This window comes from Brachyhypopomus gauderio, chromosome 4 (genome assembly GCF_052324685.1).
Source record: "Brachyhypopomus gauderio isolate BG-103 chromosome 4, BGAUD_0.2, whole genome shotgun sequence".
Taxonomy (NCBI): domain Eukaryota; kingdom Metazoa; phylum Chordata; class Actinopteri; order Gymnotiformes; family Hypopomidae; genus Brachyhypopomus; species Brachyhypopomus gauderio.
The window spans coordinates 9707928-9731420 of record NC_135214.1 but is presented as its reverse complement, the minus strand read 5'-3'; the positions used below and the strand labels follow the sequence as shown (position 1 = coordinate 9731420).

General features: G+C 42.7%; 1 protein-coding gene across 10 annotated transcripts in view; it reads left to right on the top strand.

The window, feature by feature from the left end:
- lrch1 (leucine-rich repeats and calponin homology (CH) domain containing 1) overlaps nucleotides 1-23493 on the top strand; it is a 110793-nt gene that overhangs the window by 9059 nt on the left and 78241 nt on the right. For all 10 annotated transcript variants that reach the window (XR_013130369.1, XR_013130370.1, XR_013130368.1 and 7 more), the window contains exon 2: nucleotides 7197-7341. Coding sequence is in view for 7 of the 10 variants with exons in the window: in XM_077002061.1 (XP_076858176.1) it covers nucleotides 7197-7341 (145 nt within the window). In the remaining 3 variants the exon portion in view is untranslated. The remainder of the gene's footprint in view (nucleotides 1-7196; nucleotides 7342-23493) is intronic.

The following is a 23493-nucleotide window of genomic DNA, read 5'->3' as shown; positions in this document are numbered from 1 at the left end:
ATATGGATCAGAGGTAAATAAACTAGATTTTTTTTTTTGGCGTCAGAAATCGGATGTGTGGCGTGTGAGCGCATAAAGACAGTCAAATGCGTTGGCAACCCTGTTGTACTGGTACTGAGCTTGAAACTTTTGCATTAAATCTGTCATAGTACAACCCCTGACTCCTTCCTCAGGCGTGTCTGTGTGTGTTTATGTCTGTTTGCATCCACATGTACCTGTGTTTATGTGCATGCTGTCTATGGGCATTTATGTTGGTGTGTTTTTAAGTGTGTCTGTTAGTCCACGTCTTGTCAGTTCTTGTTTTTTGACCGTCATCTATGTTGTGTTTCCACTAGTGCTAATTCACTATTATTGCAAAATAAAAGATTAGGATTATGTTTACATACTTGTCATCTTGGCCTTTTGCATTACCCTCGCTACATTTCAAAAGCCTATATTCCCTTCCTCAAGCATCTGTCTATTCCAGGGGTCTCCAACCTTTTTGGAACTGGGAGCTACGAAAGTTGTTGAGCGGGGGGGGTGCGAGTGTCAATTGCTAAGCGGGAAGACCGCTAGCTACCGCGGACAATCTATAATAGTAGCAAAAACATAAACGATGCAGCGCTTTGGTGCATGGCGCTATAGTGAGCTATTTTTAAAACAAGCCCGCGGGCGACTCATGACGTGGGTGACCCCTGGTTTATTCAATATTGACGGCAGCCTAACTTTTTGATTGACAGCTAATTGAGCAATAGAACACGAGAGGGAGTGTGTTATCGTGAATATATGTACATGCCGTTACTTGACAACGCGTCCGCGGAGTGATACAGAGAATGAGAATACCGTGCTGTTATCACACATATCTGCAGGGTTAGAACACTTCTCAACCAGTCAGATTGTGAACTAACTGTTGTATAATTGGCGAATAATCATTTAGTGTTAGAAGGGGAGGGACAACTGTGAATTTTGATTGGACATAAATTTAAGTAGATTTCTCGATGGGACCAATTAGGTTTACAAATTTATATGTAATTCATTGGCCCTTTGGCGAGCTACTCGGAAAGGGGTGAGCGACGTGTTGGAGACCCCTGGTCTATTCAAACCACATTACAGAATACTTTGCCACTCATGCAGACATGGAATTGGGGACTTTGTTGAAAGCCATCTCTACTCAAGGACAGCCCTTGAGCCAGCAACACTTGATTGAGGGGTTCAGTTGCATTTGTTCAGTTGCATTGTTGCATTTGTTCAACCTTCCTTCTGGGAATTGAAGACCCCTGAAATCTGTTAAATTTGATTGGGTGGGAGAACACACAAACAAGAGGGTAAACATGAATAAATGGAATGGTGGATAATATTAGGGGTGTATTCAACTAAGGATTTTCATAGTCGAATCTGATTCGTCAGCTTTTCCCTTTAGTCGACTAATAGTCGAATCGGGTTTATTTATTAATTTTTTTATTTAGAGCACCTTAAACGGGATCCCGTTCTCATTCAGGACTTTTTTCCTCTTCAAAGTAAAAACCTAAAACACTCAGATAAATGAATAAACACGCTAGGTTGGCTTTATTCAGCTTTTATTTATTTACTTGTTTATTTTTTAATGAAACGTTAGAGAACATTAACCGTCAGTGCGTATTGCGCATATCGAACTGTCAGACAGGCACTGTGCAAAATGTCAAAAAAATATTTTAAATTAAATATGCCTGCCTGAAAATATAAAAAAATTGCTACACAACAGCAAAAAAGTATAAGGAAAGGTTCAAGTAATGGGGTTTAAAAGCAAACAACATCAAAAAATGTTTATAGGCCTACTTGCCGAGACGCACCGCGACGAGACGACACGACCAAAACAACAAAAAGTTTTTTTTTCGCCTTACGCGTTTTAAATGGTATGCAATGTTGGTTGTTGTCGTGCGAAATGAAAGACGTTGATGACATAACTTGCACTTTACTTTGTTTGATTCATCTTTATCTTTTTCAAAATACTTTTGAAGTTTTTTAGTAGCCGTTATAATCTCGGCAGATGCTGCGTATTGTGTTGCGTGTTCAGCTCCGCTCGTTTGGATTATGCAACTGCAGGGTGTGATTTATTAATGTGTATTAGGAAGATGCCTATTGTTAATGCACAAACATCATTTTTAAATATTTATTAACAGAAATTAGGATGATTTTATTTCACAAAAGGCTATATATAACGAAAACAAGACATTTCATGTAACAACTAATGCTTAGCAGCATCCTTGAGCACCGCCATGCAGTTAGAATGGTACATTCGACTATGACGTTCATAGTCGACTAGGGGGTATAGTCGACTATAGTCGAATCAGCGACTATTGCAGGTCACCCCTAGATAATATGATTTCACCATATGAGTTGAGAAATCTGTAAACTATGGTGAAGTGTTTTCAGCTGATGTGTTTGAAAGTGTGAAGTGTGTCAGTACTAGTTGAATGAATATAGATTAAGTTTGAGTCCTGAATGATCATTGTCCTATACATACACCTCGAGATAACCCATCATATTTATCTGGCATGCTCTTAAACCAGCTATACCTGCCGCCTCGTCAAACCACTGTAGGGCTCGCCACTTCCTAGGATATTCACTGTATTTCACGTCTCATTATCTGCTTCACTTTTAATACTTAACTCTCATTTCACTCGACATATTTCTAGACTCCCCTTTGATACATTTTAAGTGATTCCCTCGATTCACCATTGCAGAGGTAACCAGTATGCAGAAATTCGATTAATCAGGTTTTCAGATATGATGGTTTCTGAAGGCCAGTTTCTCTGCAAACAGATCAGTCCAGATAGCAAATAAAAGCTAATAAAAACCAGTTTTTCCAAAACATCAGTGGAATGCTCCAAAGCATGGTTTTACGGAAGTTAAAAATTTATTATTTACATAAAATATATATTCTGGATCATTTTAACTTTCTTGTATCAAATCATTGATCAGGTATCACAGAGATGTTGCACATACTGGAAAAAATATATATTTGTTTTATTTATCTTGAAATTATGATCAGATCTAAAAGCATTTGTAATTCTGGGTCTGATGATAATTTCTTGGTATGATAAATCGTATTAGTTTAGGCTGATGCGTTTAATAGTCCTGTTTCAATAACATGCAAGTAGTTTGTCCTTTACACTGTAACGCTGGGCTCCGCACAAAGGACGAGACACGAATCCTTGGCTTTGACATCAACGTCACTGCTTTATTCATATGTTGCGCAAGACAACGCAACACGGAAACACATCAAAACTAACACACACACGTAAGGTGCATACTAAAGACAACGACAAGCACACGACACTGCGCGAACGCACATTAAATAGACAGACTACATGAGCCCCGAGTGATTACGAGTCGAGCCACAGGTGGGACGGATGAACACACGCAGACACAACCACACCCACGAGGTTCCACCGACGCAGACGGCAAGACGCAGACGACGTAAACACACGCCCACAGGGAAGGGTCCGGAGCTGTTCTGTGACAGAACCCGCCACCAGGGGCTCGCTACTCCCGGAGCGTCCGGCGCAGCTGGAATGCCCCGAACCTACACCCACGGGCACCGCCACAAACCCCTTAAAACACCCTCCCTGGGAAGACGGGGGAAAACACGTTAGACACACCAAACGAGACGTTCACAAACACACAAACGGGTACGTTAACACAGATAGGCACAAACGGGAAAAGGGGATTTGGTAGTGGCAGACTGACACATACTGGGATGTACAAACGTAACAGGCGCCAAGCTACGCGCCAGGAGTAGGGCGATGAGAGGAGAGAGCACGGGAGCTGCAGGCGCTGCAGCAAACGGGACCCCTCCCGCATTCGCCGTGAAGCCTCCGCCCGGTGCAGCGCGGCTGGCGGACACGCCTGGTGCAGCGCGGCTGGCGGACGCGCCTGGTGCAGCGTGGCTGGCGGACTTTCCCTCCCAGCTGACCGTATGACCAGCCCACCTCGCCTCGCGACCGCCCTCTGGAGTCGACAGTGGGCGCGTCCACCTCCATCTCGGTCGCCGCCTCGCTGCCCTGGCTCCAGCTCATGGGCCGCTCCGGGCTGCCACCCCGGGAGCAGTCCATCCGCTCTCCTCCGGAGCGATCGGAGGACGGGATCCTTCTCCCTTTCGTCCTCCCAACCGACAGTTCAGAGGGGGTAGGGCTCTCCTCTTCTTCTCCGCTACAAGAGCCCTCGGACGAAGGATAATCCCCGTTCACCCCCTCCTCCTCGCCGTTGTCAGGGTAAGCCCCCTCCGCGTCTTCCTGCTCCGTCTCCTCACCTGGGGAGTCACTCTCCTCCAGCTCGCTCTCGGAGTCCCTCACCATTCCGCAGCGCTCGACGGTGCCTACCCGCAGGGGTGACAGGACCCTGGAGGACGTGGGGTGATACACCCGCTACAGCCGTACTGCTTCCCGGTGGAGCTCCTCCGCCGACTCGGGGTTAGGATGCCCCCATGCTTGACGCAGCAGGGACGCACATACCGGGTCCTCCATGAGCTGCGCCTGTATCGACGGAGTTGTGCGGTGCGGGGGGGAGGACGATGCGCGGCGAAACCGTTTGCAGGGCTTCTTGCCCTTCCTCGGCTTGGGCCGGTAGCCTGGCATTGTGGCTCGTTGTCGGCTTGTCGTTCTGTAACGCTGGGCTTCGCACGAAGGACGAGACACGAATCCTTGGCTTTGACATCAACGTCACTGCTTTATTCATATGTTGCGCAAGACAACGCAACATGGAAACACATCAAAACTAACACACACACGTAACGTGCAGGCTAAAAACAACGACAAGCACACGACACTGCGCGAACGCACATTAAATAGACAGACTACATGAGCCCCGAGTGATTACGAGACGAGCCACAGGTGGGACGGATGAACACACGCAGACACAACCACACCCACGAGGTTCCACCGACGCAGACAGCAAGACGCAGACGACGTAAACACACGCCCACAGGGAAGGGTCCGGAGCTGTTCCGTGACATACACCTTGTTATAGCATAATTTGTGAAACTTTACTAGTTTTCTTTAGAAATTCAGTGTGATTTTTCCTGTTTTCTACAAAAAAAGAAAGAAAATAGTGTTAGTGGTCTTCCACCTTCCTGTTCAAAAGATTAAAGCGTGAAATAAGAAACCACAAACAAAAATGTTCTTTCAGTGGATCAGCACTACTCTGACCCTCTTAAGTCAGCCAAAACTTGGATGTCTTCACTTGTTCCACTATGCAGCTTTTACTGGGCTTATCATAAAGTGTGCTTCATGTTTGTCATAATGTTGGTGTAGCAATAATTTCTTGACTGTGTTTACATGTTTAATGTTTGCTTATCAGTAGGGTTGCAGCGGTAACCGGTTTCACGGTATACCACGGTATTAAAATATTATCATACCGTGTGCGTTTGCTTATTACCGGTAAAAGGCAAGCCAGCGGAGAAACTCACCCGGGCATGCGCAACTCCGCTCTGGTTCAGCTACTCAGCACACAGCGGTGAGAATGTCAGAAAGTGCATCAGACTTAATGCATTTTTTAACAAAAAAAAATGGCTAAACTAAAATAAGCTGCGAAAATTACGTAATCGCGGTGGCTCCGCCCGTGCGCGAGCATCTCGTGCGCTGTCGATTCGCCACGCAAATACACACACACACACACATTATATATATATATATATATATAAGTTCGCTTTTTCATCACATTATTTAATGGATGTTTATTTTCAAAACGCCCAATCTTGACGTCTTCACGTTCTCTCATGTTTCGTCCTGGAATTACAAGAGGCTCGTATTTGTTAAAGTGATACAGGAGAACTGTTCAGTCAGATAGCTATTTGCACTTTCAAACCTGAAACACAAAGCAATTTATACTACTACTTTATACTACCACATATCGTTTCGGACAACACTGCACAGAATGTAAAGCGGCAAGTGTGAACGCTTCCACCGTTCGCGGAGGTTCGCATGAGGTGGGCGGAGTCGTGCGCTACGGTCACTCATGAAAGTATAAACCTAGCTTTTTAAGGTCCTTGCTTTCACTGGATGTGAAAGACGCCATTAATTTACATGCGTTCATTTTCAAATTCTGACGTGCCTGTTTTTCATATATTAAAACCAGACTCGGTGTGAAAGCTTTAAAATAGAAATCTCTATTGTGAGGATCATGTCAGAAATAAATCCTCTCTTTCTACAGTATCTGGTTATATTCCAACTTGGCAGTAAAACGGACGTTTACAACAGTTGTTGATCAGACACTGACCCAGGCTCAGTTTATCAGATATTAAATAATTTAAACTTAAATAATTGTAGGCCTACTGAAATCCATGATTTATATTTCTCTAAATTTGTAATATTTTTAAAGGAGACATTTTGTATACAATAGTTCCAGGTTTCTACAAGAAATAGTTAATTGAACAAAAAAAAAAAACTTTTGTTGTAATTTCTTTAAGGGTCAGTGTATCTTTTAATAATATATGTAACAAACTGTGATAACCGTGATACCGCAGTATTTTCTGAGACGGTTATCATACCGTTGCAACCCTTCTGCCAAGCACTGAGTGTGGTTCCTACCATTCTTTGTTCTTTTAATTGTTCTATGTATATATTTATATATTGTATAAAAAACTTAAGTACCCAAGAATGTGTAAGAAAGTACACACAAACCCAAGAATGCACACACTTATTCATCATAGTAGTAATGGTGATGAAGTACTCATTACTCAGTTTTTTACTCATTCAATTATGGTTCTGAAACTATATATCTGTGTGTATTGTCTCTTTTAAGAATGATGTAATGCAGGCTTCTTTCTCGATTTTGGAGTCGGGGCAAAAATTACTGCCAAGTTTCTGTAAGACATTTTAGAACAACAGAGCCTTCTCTGTATGTGTATTACTGTACATTCACTTCGAAACTTAGTAGTTGTTAAGGAAGTACCTCTAGCCTTGGTAACCCCCTTTTTTTCTCACACATTATATTGTTGTCATTGACCAGCATGAGATGTTGTAAATGTGCCTACTTGTGAACATTTTTAGAACTACAAGGACATATGAGGAAATGTTTAAGCAGGTACTGATTGCATTGGCTCCCTCAGACCTACTGGAAGAAGTAAGCTTTTTGTTGAGCCTTGAAAAATAAATGATCTGCAGTTCATATCTTCAAATGATAAATGTTCATTTGAATCTCTGACATTCTCTATCTGTATATTTCTCTGTCTCTCACAGACTTGTCAAAGAATCGCCTGATAGACATTCCACCTGAAGTGGTCCATTTAGTCTCCTTGGAGACACTGAACCTTTACCACAACTGCATCAAGAGCATTCCTGACACCATCATCAGCTTACAGTCTCTCACGTCACTAAACATCAGGTATACACAGACACACATAATCCCACACATTGTTAAACACAAAGGTAAACACATACATGGTCTCTCATGTCACTAAATATTAGGTACATATCCACAGCTCTGAATAACAAAGCTCAAATCATGTTCTTTGGCCTGCTCCAACATGCATTGACAGATGTGGTGTAGTTTTGAAAATGTGATTTTTGTATCACATGCAAATGTATGCGTGTGTATATATTTTGTCAATGCCATGTGGTTAGAGGGAATAAAGTACCACGGGCAACATTAGAGATGTTTCCTCACAGATGGCTTTATGATGAATGAGGAAAAACCCGTGGTTATCCCCTATTGTCTAGGTTGGCCAACCAATCATTGATGACAACGATTACTACTCTCTGCTCAAGAAAAGCCTACGTCATTGGTGGATGGGTTTTAATAGAAATGAATACAGTTTTCTTTTTATGCTCATTATTTACATTTACATTTTATGGCATTTGGCAGATGCCCTTATCCAGAGCGACTTACATTTTTATCTCATTTTTTATACAAATGAGCAATTGAGGGTTAAGGGCCTTGCTCAGGGGCACCTCAGTCATGGCCTCAGGTCTGGGAATCGAACCCGGGACCCTCCGATCACAAGACCAGTTCCCTAACCACCAGGCCATGACTTCCCCCGTTATACATTATACATACATTTGCATGTTTCCTGTTACTCCTACCCCAAATAACGTATTACTGTCATTACTGCTGATGACAGTTCTACAACTCTTACTTACTTTAAACCAGCCACATGCACACACAATATATATATATATATATATATATATATATATATATATATATATATATATATATATATATATATTAGTGCTGTCAATTCCAGGTGCCGCAATTAAAATTCCTCACCAGGATTTTGCTCAGGCTTCCCGGATTGTGTTGATTCCACTAATTTTACCTGGATTGCTAATTAGAAAATCTAGCAAGCTTGAGCAAAATCCTGGTGAGTACTTTTAATCGCGGCACATATATATATATATATATATATTAGTGGTGTGTGATATTGATGAAAAATTATATCTCAATATTTTCTGTAATTTTGTGAATAATAAACTATATTTTAAAGTCTTATAAAGTCTTATATTTTACCAGCTTGCACTTCTTAAATGATATTAATTATTGTTTACTAATTATATTAATAAAATTATATATTTAAGGCATATTTCTTTTTATTTCAAACAAACAAAAACATTGAAATGCAGATCATGGGCAATTAACTCTCCTGTGTGATCCTCAAGGAAGTATGATGTTTGCAAACAATAGCTTTGCAGGTACCAAAATTCGTCGATGATATGCGCTGACAATGAGAGGTATGGCTCAGACATTCTGCTTTGCGTTCGGCACGCCGTGGTGGAAAAATGTGCGACGTCTTTTAGCTTATGCTCCAGAGTTTGGCGACATGATTGATACAGTTTGAGCAGAGCAGTATGACCGAATGAAATATTTTTGGCCAGGCAGTTTATATCTTGAATCTAGAGTGTTTAAAAGTTGTTTGAAGCCATCTCTCTCAACTGCTTGAACGGGCAGCATGTCTGTTGCGATGTAATTGGTGACCACGTTTGTTATCTCATGCCATCTGCTGTTTTTTTTGTCATAAGGCACTCTTTTAGTGAATGACTCAGCTAAAGTTTGCTGAGTGTGTGTTTTGCCAGACACCTTGGCTGTTTTAGGTTTGTCTTGGACAGTGGGTTCCCAAAGCTTTTCATATTCCTCATATTCTGTGCGGTGGTTTGTTCAGAGATGATAGAATAGGTTCGTTGTCTAGCTATCTTTAACGGCAATCACACCAGTGCACCAAAACCACCACCATTGATACAAGGCAGCATGGATCCATGCTTTCATGTTGTTGATGCCAAATTCTGACCCTACCATCCGAATGTCGCAGCAGAAATCGAGACTCATCAGACTGGGCAACGTTTTTCCAATCTTCTATTGTCCAATTTTGGTGAGCCTGTGTGAATTGTAGCCTCAGTTTCCTGTTCTTAGCTGACAGCTGATTGGGACCCAGTGTTGTCTTCTGCTGCTGTAGCCCATTCGCCTCAAGGTTCGATGTGTTGTGCGTTCAGATATGCTCTTCTGCATGCCTCAGTTGTACCAACTGGTTATTTGAGTTACTCTTGCCGTTCTATCAGCTTGAACCAGTCTGGGCGTTCTTCTCTGTGGCGAGTGTAAATTGTTAGCGATGGGGAGGTGTAAATGGACACAAATTAAGTATTATATCACGATCGATCGCCAAGTATAAACGCCTCCGCCGAGCAGAGCGTTGAGGAGCGATGTTGATTGGCGGATATTTTTTATTATTAATTTTTTTGCTGATGCTGGTCCAGCGTGTGGCGTGCCAGTGATTATGCCTCGGCGTGCCAATGGTGGCACATGTGCCATAGGTTGCCGACCAGTATTGTTTTGATATAAATAAATGACGATGGAGTGTTGGAGTTATCGGACAGAGTTGATCAAATCAGAGTTAATCCAACTAAATGACTCCTGCAAAGATGTAATTAAACTCTGCCCACAAATTTCTCTTGGCGAAAGATGTACACGGTAAGCATACTGGTAGCGATAGCTAGCTAGCTCTCCATAATTAGACAATGAGGATTAAAAGCAATGCCTCATTATATCAAAACAATACTGGTCTTCAAACTTTATTTGGATTATGTGACGGGTTTTGCGTTGGTGCACTTTATTCATTAAATCCTACATTTTCAATGAGACTGTGTGATCACGTCCTTCTTTTACTTGCGCTCCATTGCTGGTCACATCTGAGCTTAATTTCTACAATGGTTTTAATATTCAAAGGCTCTATAGCAGGGGTCGGCCTATGGCATGTGTGCCACCGTTGGCATGCCGAGGCATAATCACTGGCACGCCACACGCTGGACCAGCATCAGCAAAAAAATTAATAATAAAAAATAGAGCACGATCCTCCAATCGAAATCGCTCCTCAACGCTCTGCTCGGCGGAGGCGTTTATACTTGGTGATCGATCGCGATATAATACTTAATTTGTGTCCATTTACACCTCCCCTCCGCTAACAATTTACACTCGCCACACATTATATATATATATATATATATATATATATATATATATATATATATATATATAGTGGTTGTTAATTTGATACTCTTATCAGGCGATATAAAAATTATCGCCGTTAATCTATTTTTAAAGTTCGGTTGGGAACTGGGTCAAAATGGGTAAACAAACTATGATGACTTTCAACTTAATAGTTTAGCTCGGCTGTATTCCTAACCAAATTGCACAGTAGGGGCGAGAACGAATTTTTAAACCTGTGAATTACAAATCGTACGTGTTTTTACATGGATGCAGCCACGAAGTCGCCAGGTTTGCTTCATGGAAAATTCATTTTTAGGAACGTAAAGTGTTACCGGAGCGGAGCTCGGAGCTGCATGGTCGTTTTCTGCGTGGTCCTAGCGCTAGATTCGTTGCTATTTAAATATTTATTTTTAACCGTTAAAACTACAGAGGACCAAAACTGACTTTTGAAAATTACGTCTGTGAGGTTAAATGTACTAAATGTTGGCTTACATTTCAAATATCATGTTTAGCTGAATAAATATGTTATTTCATGTAAAGTATGTAGGCTTACAAATTCATGTTTAACTGAATAAACAGTTGAACACGAGTAGCCTACATTTTATTGAGCATGTTTTTTTTTTTCTTCAAGTATCAAAGTAGAACAGCTTCATCAAGCAGTCATTGATGCATTTTGGAAACAGGAGATGAGCCCCTGGTCTAATGCACCCTCTGTATTAAGAAACCTTATCTCAAAAACGGACTTTTATTCATTACTTGAGTAGCACGCATATGAGCCATTTTAATCTAGATTAATCTAGATTAATTTCAAAGATTTCAGTGAGATTAATCTAGATTAAAAAAATTAATCTATGCTCACCCAATATATATATATATATATATATATATATATATATATATATATATATATATATATATATATATATATATAATGTACAAATGATGCAATACATTAAAGTGTCGTTCCAGAATAACAAGTGAGAAGTATTTTAAACTTTGATTAAAAAATGTCTAGTGTCATGGCTCTTCTAATGTTTTTGTTCAGCTACTTTTGTGTAAGAGTGGCATATACTTCTGTTTAAAGAGCTTCTCCGTACAGTTTCCACCTTCTTTTGGCAGATCTGTTAAGATGATTGGCTGCAGTAAAAAATGATTGACAGCTAACTCTGGCTGATAATTGTCTTAATAAAAATTGATTGACAACGAAAGTCTAGAATCTGATTGGCTGCAGTCGAAAATGATTGACACATGCTCCGCCCTTTACCCACGCCCACCGGCGCTCCGGCCTGCAGCATTACATATATGGCCCATCTGGCACCAACAACCACGCCACATTCAAAGTCACTTAAATCACCTTTCGTCCCCATTCTGATGCTCAGTTTGAACTGTAGCAGAACGTCTTGGCCATGTCTACATGACTAAATGCATTGAGTTGCTGCCATGTGGTTGGCTGATTCAACATGAGTTAATGAGCAGTTGGACAGGTGTACCTAATTATAAAGGGGCTGGTGACTGGTGAGTGTGTATGTATATGCACACACACACACACACACACACACACATAATGAGATGCAACCTTGCAACTTCACAAAAAGCCACATGGAGAATGGCTGGCAATCCACTCCCACACACACCATGCTTTGTGTAGGGATATTACATAATCCAGAGTTTTAGGATGCAAAAGCAGACACACACACACACACACATCCACCTTGTATCTATAGGAGTATGTGTAATGCCGTCCCTTATACCTAGAAGGATGCCGAATAGGAAACAAATAGAGGTTTCTCTTTTTCTCCTTACAATCCCTATGCCCACTCACTTTCACACACAACCCCTCCTTCTCTCCTTCTGCCCACTCAGTTAGAGGTAGCTTTATTGGTATGACTGCCAGAAATGAAAGGCTTAGATGCTTTAATACTTGTGGCTAAATGTTAACACATTAGACAATCACAGCAACAAAACAACAATGGTAATAATCAATCATTTTATTATACTTCCAATAATAATGATAACAGTTCAATTAAACATAGCTTTGGGAACAGCTGTGATCAGGTCTGCTGAGAGATGACGTTATTGGATTAATTTGGAAATGGCTTCCAGTTTGCATTAGGAGAACCAAGGAAGAGAACAAAGTCAGCAAGTCCAACCTTTTTTTCTTACATGACATGACAATGCAAACATCTACCCATCCCCTTAACTCATCATTTCAGTTACTGCCTTCAGGTAGGAGACTTAAGGTTCCATTAGCTAAGAAGAATGGGTACAAAAAATAATTTGTTCCTTCTGCTGTGACTATTTTGAATAATGGAATTACACATAAAGCTCGTACATAGTGGGAATTGTATTTACGTAAATATTTTTGTGTGTACTTGTGTAACTGTATGTATATGTCTGCCAGACTGCCAAAGATAATTTTCCATTTTATGTAATTTTAATGGACAATAAAGTTTTATCAATCAATCAATGAATGCATCCACTCTCCTCCCCTTTTACACCCACAGATAGCTTGTTTCACAGTAAATATACAGATTGTTGATGCTGTTGTTTATGTTAATAAATGTATCATTAATTCTCATCACATTGTCTTTATATGATCTAGATTCAGGTTGTTGCCAATATCATTAAATATATTACCTAAGACTGATTTGCACAAGAATCTGTCGTATACTAGGTAAAATAGGGAAATCTCTCTCATCAAAATGACAACATGTATGCTACATTTCGGAAACACACTGCAAATTCAGAAATGCTGTAAATCGAGTCACAACACATTGGAAGTGGGCCACAAATCCATTAGGAAGTAATCTATGCCCACCCCTAATATAAATACACACAAAGATTAGATTTATTTATCCTTCCCATCCTTCTTTGTTATTCTATCTCTCTAATTGTTGTTATGGTGACCGGCGTTGGCCAGAGGAGGAAGGGGTCCCCCGCTGAATCTTGGTTCCTCTCAAGGTTTCTTCCTCATGCTCTTAGGGAGTTTTTCCTTGCCACTATTGCCCTTGGCTTGCTCACTGGGGGCTTGGACTCGGAAACTTGTAAAGCTGCTTTGTGACAACAACTGTTGTAAAAAGTGCTATATTTTGATTAATACATTTTTGATTGAATAGTACAAATGGCTCAAAAATGTCTCAAATTGGGCTGAAAATGGCCTGCGCACAAAGGAGTTTTTAACATGAGATTTGAAATTTAAGCCACCATTTAGTACAAGGGCTGTTTTCGGCGGCGGCGACTCTTCCCCTGGGCTGCATCAGTGCTTGATCCTGCATCAGCAGCATTAGCAAACGGGTGCTTTGAATTTAAATGGTACTTCAGACTGGTAGAACTCCAACAATAAACTAATTCCGCGTTGCATAAGGTGCAAACAACTTTATTATTCCATTAGGAAGTATCTATTCCATTAGGATTCCATCTATTATTCCTCCATTAGGAAGCTTCTTAAAAATGAATTTTCCATGAAGCAAGCCTGGCGGCTTCATGGCTGCATGCATGTAAGCACAAGTCTTTGTAATTCACAGGTTTGAAAACTCTTTCTCACCCCCTACTGTGCAATTTGGTTAGGAATACTCCCGAGCTAAACTATCAAGGAGAAAGTCATCACCTTTTAGTTTGCTTACTTATTTTGACCCAGCTCCCAACCCAACTTTAAAAATAGATTAATGGTGTTATTTTTTTATATCGCCCGATAAGAGTATCACATTATCGAAGCACGTTAATGCCGATAATGGCCCACCACTAATTTATATACATGAGTTCTCTATGTAACCAGGGTGGATCTCGGGCAAGGCTCATCTCTCCTTATCTCAGTATTTCTCAGGTAGACGGGTGGCCATTTGGAAAAAGAAAAGAGGGAAATTAGCTCTGTATGGGATCATATATGGGCAAAAGTGGGCATTCCAGGTTCAGAAAGTAAAAGTCCTCACCAGGATTTTGCTCAGGCTTCCTGGATTGTGTTGATTCCACTAATTTTACCTGCCACTAATTAGAAAATCCAGCAAGCTTGAATAAAATCCTGGGAAGTACTTTTACTTTCTGAACCTGGAATGCCCACCTTTGTATGCGGGACAGATAAAAAGAGAACTGCCATTTTGTTACCATTAAGTTGGAGGAAGTTTAGCGACATCCAGCATTTAACATTTTTCCTAGACTGAGTTTGTCACCAGGTTTGGCTGATATGTAAAGTTGAGTGTCATCTGCGTAGCAGTGAAAATTGACACCATGTTTGTTTATAACTATGCCCAATGGTGTCAGGAATGCCACCTGATCTTCCATAATCAGCCTCACCTGCCCCTCATTACCACGCCCCCTCAGTCTTACTTAAGCACTTCACCAGCACGTCTCAGTCGCGAAGTATTGCCGACACATGCTTACCAAGCCTTTCTATTACCTGTCTGCTCTCCTGTGTTCCGACCCTTGCTTACGTCCCCGACCTTGTCTCCTGCCTAGTCCCTCTGTACCTCTGACTTCTGCTCCCCCGGTATGACCCTGGACTGTCCTGACCATGCCAAGAAAACGCTGTTGCTACTTGTCCTAGTGCTAGAGATTTACCTGCCTGTTTCTGTACCAGCGTCTCATTTCAATAAAAGCGGTGTTCTTCCACATTTGAATCCCTCTCTGCCTGTTCAATACGTTACAGAAATACTTCGCCATCATATGGATCCAGCAGAAGTAACCGTTGCAACTCTCACTGAAACGGTCCGCCAGCTCACGGATATCATACGGAGTCAAGGAATTAACATCGCGGCCCTCCAGGAAGCTATCCACCTCGTCACCACCTCTGCTTCTACCTCTGTGAGTGTTCCTGCAGCAGAACCGGAACGCTACGATGGATCTCCTGATCGCTGTCGAAACTTCCTCATGCAATGCTCCATATACTTCACGTATCATCCAGCCCGGTTCTGGGCCGAGATCCAGAGGGTCCACTTTATCCTGTCGTTCCTCACGGGAGTAGCAGATGCGTGGGGTACAGCGTTGTGGGAAAGCCAGGACCCTGCCCTCCAGTCGGAGAGTCAGTTCACCGCAGTGCTCAGGGCTGTATTTGATCATCCCGCAGACGGACGTGATGTGGGAGACCGGCTCTACGAGATCAAACAAGAACAACGCAGTGCTGCCGATTATGCTAGGGAGTTTCGTACGCTGGCTGCAGGAAGTGGTTGGAGTGACTCGGCCTTGAAAACTGTTTTCCGCCGCGGTCTGCGAAACGACATCCAGGTTGAACTCGCCTGTCGTAGTGAAGCCCTCACTTTATCCGAGTTTATCCAAGCGTCGATTAACGTTGACAAATTGTTGTTAACCTACCACTCCAGTAATACTGACGTTCCCGTCACTGCGTCCTGTGCACCACCTTCCAATGTATGTGCTCCGAGTCTTCGGATGTCAGACGAGTTCGTGCAGCTGGGCAGGTCCCCACTAACATGCCGATCGTTACTGACTATTAAGAGATATAGTCAAGTTAGCTTACCCGTACAAATATCTTGGGGCGGCATAGATACTAACCTGTCTGCGTTAGTGGATTCGGGTGCAGCGGGCGATTTCATAGACCAGGACCTCGCCTACCACCTACACCTTCCCACCGTACCTATAGATCCTCCCGTGAGAGTAAATTCACTGAATGGACAGCCTATAGGAGAGGGTGTGATTACGCTACGTACCTGCCCCGTAGCGTTGCGGGTAGGTCTGTTCCACAGTGAAATGAGAGAGTTCTTCCTCATATCCACGCCCCGAGACCCCGTCATACTCGGGTTTCCGTGGCTGTCAATGCACGACCCTGAAATCTCCTGGAAGAAGCGAGAACTCGTACAATGGAAGGAAAGTTGTCTTAGTAAGTGCATGCACCTACCACTCCGGTCCTCCTCGGTGGAAAGCCCCGACACTCCTCTCTCTGACGTCATCCCCGAGCAGTATCGCGCATTCGCTGACCTTACCCTCTATCACGTCCTGAAGATCAGGCGATGGAGTCCTACATCACCGAGGCTCTGCAGAAGGGGTTTATTCGACCATCCACCTCCCCGGTTGCTGCTGGTTTCTTTTTCATAGAGAAGAAGGATGGGGGATTACGACCTTGTATTGATTATCGTGCCCTAAACGCAGTAACGTCGAAAAATGCTTACCCTCTCCCCTTTATCACAGCCTCCCAAGAGCGCCTGATGGGGGCGAACATATTCACCAAGCTGGACTTACGCAGCGCTTACAACTTGGTCCGTATTCGAGAGGGCGATGAGTGGAAGACAGCCTTTGTTACCGCCAGAGGGCACTATGAGTATCTAGTCATGCCATATGGACTGACTAATAGCCCGCTGTGTTCCAAGCGTTTATGGATTACATTTTCCGTGACCTGATAGATGACTTCGTATTCGTTTATATAGACGATATCCTGATTTATTCCCCGTCTGTTTCAGAGCATATCCGACATGTCTCTGCAGTATTACAACGCCTTTGTGAGCATAATCTTTACGTGAAGGCGGAGAAATGTGAATTTCATCGCTCTTCGGTGAAGTTTCTAGGATGTACGCTGTCCCCTGGCCAGATCTCCATGGATGCGCAGAAGGTGGAAGCTGTCTTAAACTGGCCGACCCCCCGTTCCACAAAAGAGCTGCAGCGATTCCTGGGGTTCGCTAACTTCTGTCGCCGTTTCATCCGAGGTTTCGGTGAGTTGGCTATCCCTCTCACTAATCTCTTAAAGGGAGGGAGGAATCGGAAATTCATCTGGGCCGCTGAAGAAGAACGAGCGTTCTCACTCCTTAAGAAGGCGTTCACGTCGGCCCCCATACTGCACCTTCCTGACCCCCAACTCCAGTTCATCGTGGAAGTCGACGCCTTCAAGGTCGGAGTGGGCACTGTTTCTTCACAGAGGCAGGGAAGCCCGCCGAAACTGTACCCCTGCGCCTACTTCTCCAAAAAGCTGACCCCCGCGGAAATGAACTACGACGTTGGAGACCGGGAACTTCTGGCCATTAAACTCGCGCTCGAGCAGTGGCGTCATTGGTTGGAGGGAGCGGAACACCCCTTCATTGTATATACAGGGTTCCCACACCTTGGTTAACATCAAATTCAAGGACCTTTCAATGACTTTCCAGGACCAACTTCCTCAAATTCAAGGACTGCACCTGGCACCATTTACCTACTGTTACCCCTGAATATGTTGTCAAAAAACCATGTTAATTCAATGCAAATTCAAAAGACCGAATGCCATTTCAAGCCATGCATCCTGAAGTGTTCTGTGCATGACATTAAGCGCTGATTAAACGAAAACTTAATTCACACTCAACATGACTGGCAATTTAGCAGTGTACCTGTGAGAAGGTGACATTCACGTAAAGCGGCTACACATACGTTAACTACATACAGGAAACACTAGCTTTCGGTGCTGAACAAACAAACAAATTTCTCTACAGGAGAATGACCAAACTTTTGCAAAGTAAAAGTCAGCATATGCCCTATAAAATCAATATAATTTTAAATGAACTTGTGCTGGCAAAATAATGATACGTTGACAGTAGAAAAATAATAATAACAATAATACACATATGCATATACACATACAGTACATACATAAAACAGAGGAGCAAAGCCATATAATGAGATTAGAACTATAGATTTCTAGAGAAATCTGGTGTGAGATGATTCTTGCATTTTCCAAGTTTTTTAATCTACTTAATGATTCTTAATTAATTCATTCATAAAGAGAAAATAAGGCTTTTACCCACTCAACTTACTGTAGTGAATGTGGTATTTTGCTAAAAGTACGACTACATTTACGGCATCAGATAAATCCGAACTTAAGTTTTCCGCATAAAGTAAAATGGTATCAAAAGAATGTTAAGTTGAGATTAATCGAGTTTCTAGTGTCCATGCAAAAACTTTGTGAATGTTGACATCAAAAAACAAATGCTCCTGGAATTCATCTTCTGACTTACAAATGTACATGAATCCACATAAAGTTTAAATCTTCTTTCAAGAAACATGGCTACAGGATATATCTTATTTATTATTTTGAAATGAGTCTCTTTTACTTTAGAAGATATGGGCCATTTGACAAGCCATTGTGGTTTTATAATTTGTATTAGGATATTTCTTGAAAGAATCTCTATTACATCTTTTGTCTCATAGCATCAGTGATAATCTTGTTATTACACTTGAAGTCAACTAAGTTAGTCATTCACTTTTAACATGGGCATCGAAACAGTCAACTCTGAATATAAAATGACATTTTTGATTAATTGAATTAATGCTAAAGGAATCACTTTGCAGACTTTCTTAAAATCTTTCTAGACTTTCTTAACAACTATCAAATCAGATTTACATTTACATTTATGGCATTTGGCAGACGCCCTTATCTGGAGCGACTTACATTTTTATCTCATTTTTTATACAAGTGAGCAGTTGAGGGTTAAGGGCCTTGCTCAGGGGCACCTCAGTCATGGCCTCAGGTCTGGGGATCGAACCCACGAACCTCCGGTCACAAGACCAGTTCCCTAACCACCAGGCCATGACTGCCCTTATATCAGATCATATTTCTCAACAAAAGATGAGAAAATTTAAACATTATGACAATCATTTTCATAGCAATCTTTTATAAATATTGACTTCCTACCAATTGTGCCCTATTATTCCTTGACTGCGCTCTTCATCCATGTAAAATTTCAAACCCCCCAAAATATTCAAGGACCTTCAAGGACGACTGTCTTTTATGCCTGTTTTCAAAAACTTTCCAGGGCCTTGAACTTATTTTTTCAGATTCACAAACTTTCAAGGATTTCAAGGACCCGTGGGAACCCTGTATATACAGATCACAAGAACCTTGAATACCTGAAGTCAGCCAGACGCCTAAACCCGCGACAAGCAAGGTGGGCACTGTTCTTCTCCCGATTTCGTTTCACTGTGTCTTACAGACCCGGGTCAAGGAACATCAAAGCTGATGCGCTGTCACGGATCCACAAAAAGGACGAAGCAACTCATGAACCTGGACGTATTCTGCCAGAGTCCTGTTTCCTCGCAGCTATTCACTGGGAACTACAAGAGGACTTAGACGAGGCTTTGCGCACCGAACCCAGTCTGGTGGAATGTCCGGAGGGGAAACAATACGTGCCCGTATCCCTTCGGGGGCGCATCTTACAGCTCGCACACGATACGGCGGGCACAGGCCACCCAGGTATTACACGCACACAACACCTGATCTCTCAGCATTACTGGTGGCCGTCCTGGGAGGATGACATTCGTGATTATGTGCTGGCGTGTTCCGTTTGTGCTCAGACCCATACTCCCCGTGCACTTCCAGCAGGAGAACTCCTTCCCTTACCTGTTCCTCACCGGCCATGGACGCACCTCGCGATTGACTTTGTGACAGATTTGCCCACATCAGGAGGTAATACTGTAGTTATGGTAATTGTAGATCGATTCTCTAAAATGTGCCGTCTCATTCCTTGCCCCAAATTACCCACTGCCATGGACACGGCTTACCTTCTTCCAGTACGTATTCCGTATTTATGGCTTACCCGAAGATATCGTCTCCGATAGAGGGACACAGTTTACGTCTCGAATCTGGAAGCAGTTCTGCAAACTCCTTGGCATTACTGTTAGTCTGACTTCAGGCCACCACCCCCACTCTAACGGAGAGGTTGAGCGTTATAATCAGGAGTTAGGGAGGTTTCTCCGACAATATTGCGTTTCTCAACACGACTGGCACAAATACCACCCATGGGCAGAGTACGCCCGGAATTCTATTATACACACCGCTACCAAACTCACACCCTTTCAATGTGTATACGGTTACCAACCTGCGTTTTTCCCGTGGGACAAGACGCCAGCTGATGTCCCCGCCCTAGACGAATGGTTTAAACACAGTGCCCGTACCTGGGAGCTAGCACATGTACACTTGCGACATGCTCTACACACACGCCGACTCAATGCGAACCGTCGTCGTCTCCCAGCGTTGATTTACCACCCGGGACAGAGAGTATGGCTGTCGACACAGAACCTTAACCTGAAGCAACGATGTAAAAAACTTAGTCCACGGTACATCGGTCCATTTAAAGTGCTCAGCAGAGTTAATGCAGTAACCTACAAACTTCTTTTGCCGTCACATTACCGTATTAACCCTGTCTTCCACGTCTCTCTCCTGAAGCCGTTTCACTACAGCCCGTTCACCGTGCCCCCTGTGTATGATAAACCTCCGGACCCTGTGGAGATCGACGGTCGTCTAGCATACATCGTCAGAGAGCTCTTGGAGTCCCGACGCCGGCGAGGTGGTCTGCAATATCTGGTTGATTGGGAAGGATATGGCCCCGAGGAACGGGCCTGGATTCCAGCGAGGGATGTCCTCTGCCCCACTATGATTGCTGATTTCCACGCAACACATCCTAACTTTCCTGCCCCCCAGCGCCGCGGTTGCCCCCCAGTACGTCATAGAGCGTCAGGTGCCGCTCCTTTGAGGGGGGGTACTGTCAGGAATGCCACCTGATCTTCCATAATCAGCCTCACCTGCCCCTCATTACCACGCCCCCTCAGTCTTACTTAAGCACTTCACCAGCACGTCTCAGTCGCGAAGTACCAAGCCTTTCTGTTACCTGTCTACTCTCCTGTGTTCCGACCCTTGCTTACGTCCCCGACCTTGTCTCCTGCCTAGTCCCTCTGTACCTCCTGACTTCTGCTCCCCCGGTATGACCCTGGACTGTCCTGACCACACCAAGAAAACGCTGTTGCTACTTGTCCTAGTGCTAGAGATTTACCTGCCTGTTTCTGTACCAGCGTCTCATTTCAAGAAAAGCGGTGTTCTTCCGCATTTGGATCCCTCGCTGCCTGTTCAATACGTTACAAATGGTAGCATGTATAATGTAAATAATAGTGGTCCTAAGATGGAGCCTTGCGGAACTTTCACTTTTGTGTGTTTGGACGGAATATTATTGAGCTTTACAAACTGATAGCGATTAGTTAAGTAAGAATTAAACCATGAAAGGGCTGTACCTGAGATTCCAACACAGTTTTCTAAACATTCTAGCAAGATCCTGTGATCTATTGTGTTGAAAGCTGCACTAAGATCTAGAAGCACTAGTAGAGATACATAGCCTTGATCTGACTAACTAGGGCTGTTTCAGTATTGTGGTGAGGCCTAAATCCAGCTTGGAATTTGGAATCAAATGATTCCTATGCAGATACAAGCACAATTTCTGGGCTACAGCTTTTCTTATGATCTTGGATATAAATTATATGAATGAATAATGAATATAAACTTTGAATGAATAATAAATATAAAGATTCTCAGTTTCTCGGTGTAAAGCACCGCGAACCCAGAGCGGCCCCGCAGCGTCAGAAACGTGCCGCCGTTCACAGATTGGGGGAGAAAGATTAGGAGGAGTCAAAAAAATATGATCACAGATTATTCTCCCAACAGAACAGGCCTGTGCACACGCAAAAAAATCCCCATTGCACACATAAGCATTGATAACACAGACAGTCAAGCAATGAGAGCCGTGATTCATCTTGACGGGGGAGGGGGAGCCAGAGGCCTGGCACACAGTTTTTGTGTCAAAGTTCGCAGTGGAGAGCAAGAGCCATCCTCTTGACAATCTCTTTGTGGGGGAAGGAGCAGGTAACCAAGACAATGTCCTTCAGGGAGAATTTTGTTTGGGCGCCAATGGAGATACGTGAGAATGAAGAATTTAGCAAGGAGCCCTTCCTTGAGCACATGAAACTCCTCATAAGTCAGTGGTCTCCAACTGATCCAACTTCGCACGTAGAGCAGTGAGACCCTCCATGATCGAATACAACCTTTTACTAACAGTCGCATTCCGACAGCTCTACCCATTGCATCAATCATGGGCATTCAATAACTGACCCCACTCTTTTAAGATCCTGATACACCAGGGCAACGCCTAATCCAATCAGCAGAAACCCAGTGATCAAAGTTCCGAATAAGTACATGTCCTCAATATCTTCCAGAGAGAGAGGCGCGAGACACAAACCACGCCATGTCTCCCAAGAGTCAAGCACATATTCAACTGAGAATGTTCCGTCTGGACGTGTGGGTTCTCCCGCACCATGACTCCTCATGGAAAAATGGTGTCAATTGCATTACTTTGGGGAAAACCCTCAGTTTATTTGGTGGTTTCATTTATTTATTATTTTTTCTTTCTTTTCTCTTTAGTTCAGGATATGTATGTCTTAGTCTTATGCTGTTTTTTGTTGTTGTTTTTTATTGCTATGGCAATCCCCACTCTCTTTGAGTGTATTTGGCACAGGGTCTAATAATGTGGAGTACATGTATCTATGTTTCTATAGGTTCATTGATTATCTTATGATTGTAACTGTTCTCATTTTATGGCCACAGTGAACTTAAAATCTATTAAGCTTTGCTCTTGGAGTGTTTGGGGTCTTCAAAAACCAGCCAAGAGATTAGCAATATTGACACTTCTAACAAGGGAAAGAGTTTTGATTGCCTTCCTCCAAGAAACACACTTGGGTGAAGAAGACATTCTGAAACTGGAAGGCCTGGTCGGGTCAGGTATTCGCCACATTGTGTTATTCTTACAATATAAAGGTGGCCATCTTAATTAGTAGAAACCTTACATTTAAATAACTTTTCTGTGTTAAAGATAATCATGGCCGTTATGTGATTGTTAAAGTCATATTTGCAGGCAAAGCTGTCTCATTCATGAATATTTACTGCCCTCCTGGATACTCACCTAAGTTTCTCTCCAAGGTTTTTATGGAGTTTGCTGATTTAGTATCTGGGACTTCCTTTGTGGTGGGGGTGGTTAACTGCCATCTTAATCCCTCTTTGGATAAGCACCTACCCAATGCTATACACTCCCCAACAAGACACGCCAAGATACATTCCTCCCTATGTCATGACATGGTGTATTTGGATATTTGGAAGGACCGTCACCCTAATGATTTTTTTTCTGCTCCACATAGAAGCTATACAAGGATGGACTATTTTTTATTCCCTCATCAAAGGCTTGTTTGGTACTGTCTTGTACTATAGGCAATATCGTATTATCAGACCATACCCCAATATATATGATGTACTCTCTATTTGAGAGTCTCTAATACAGA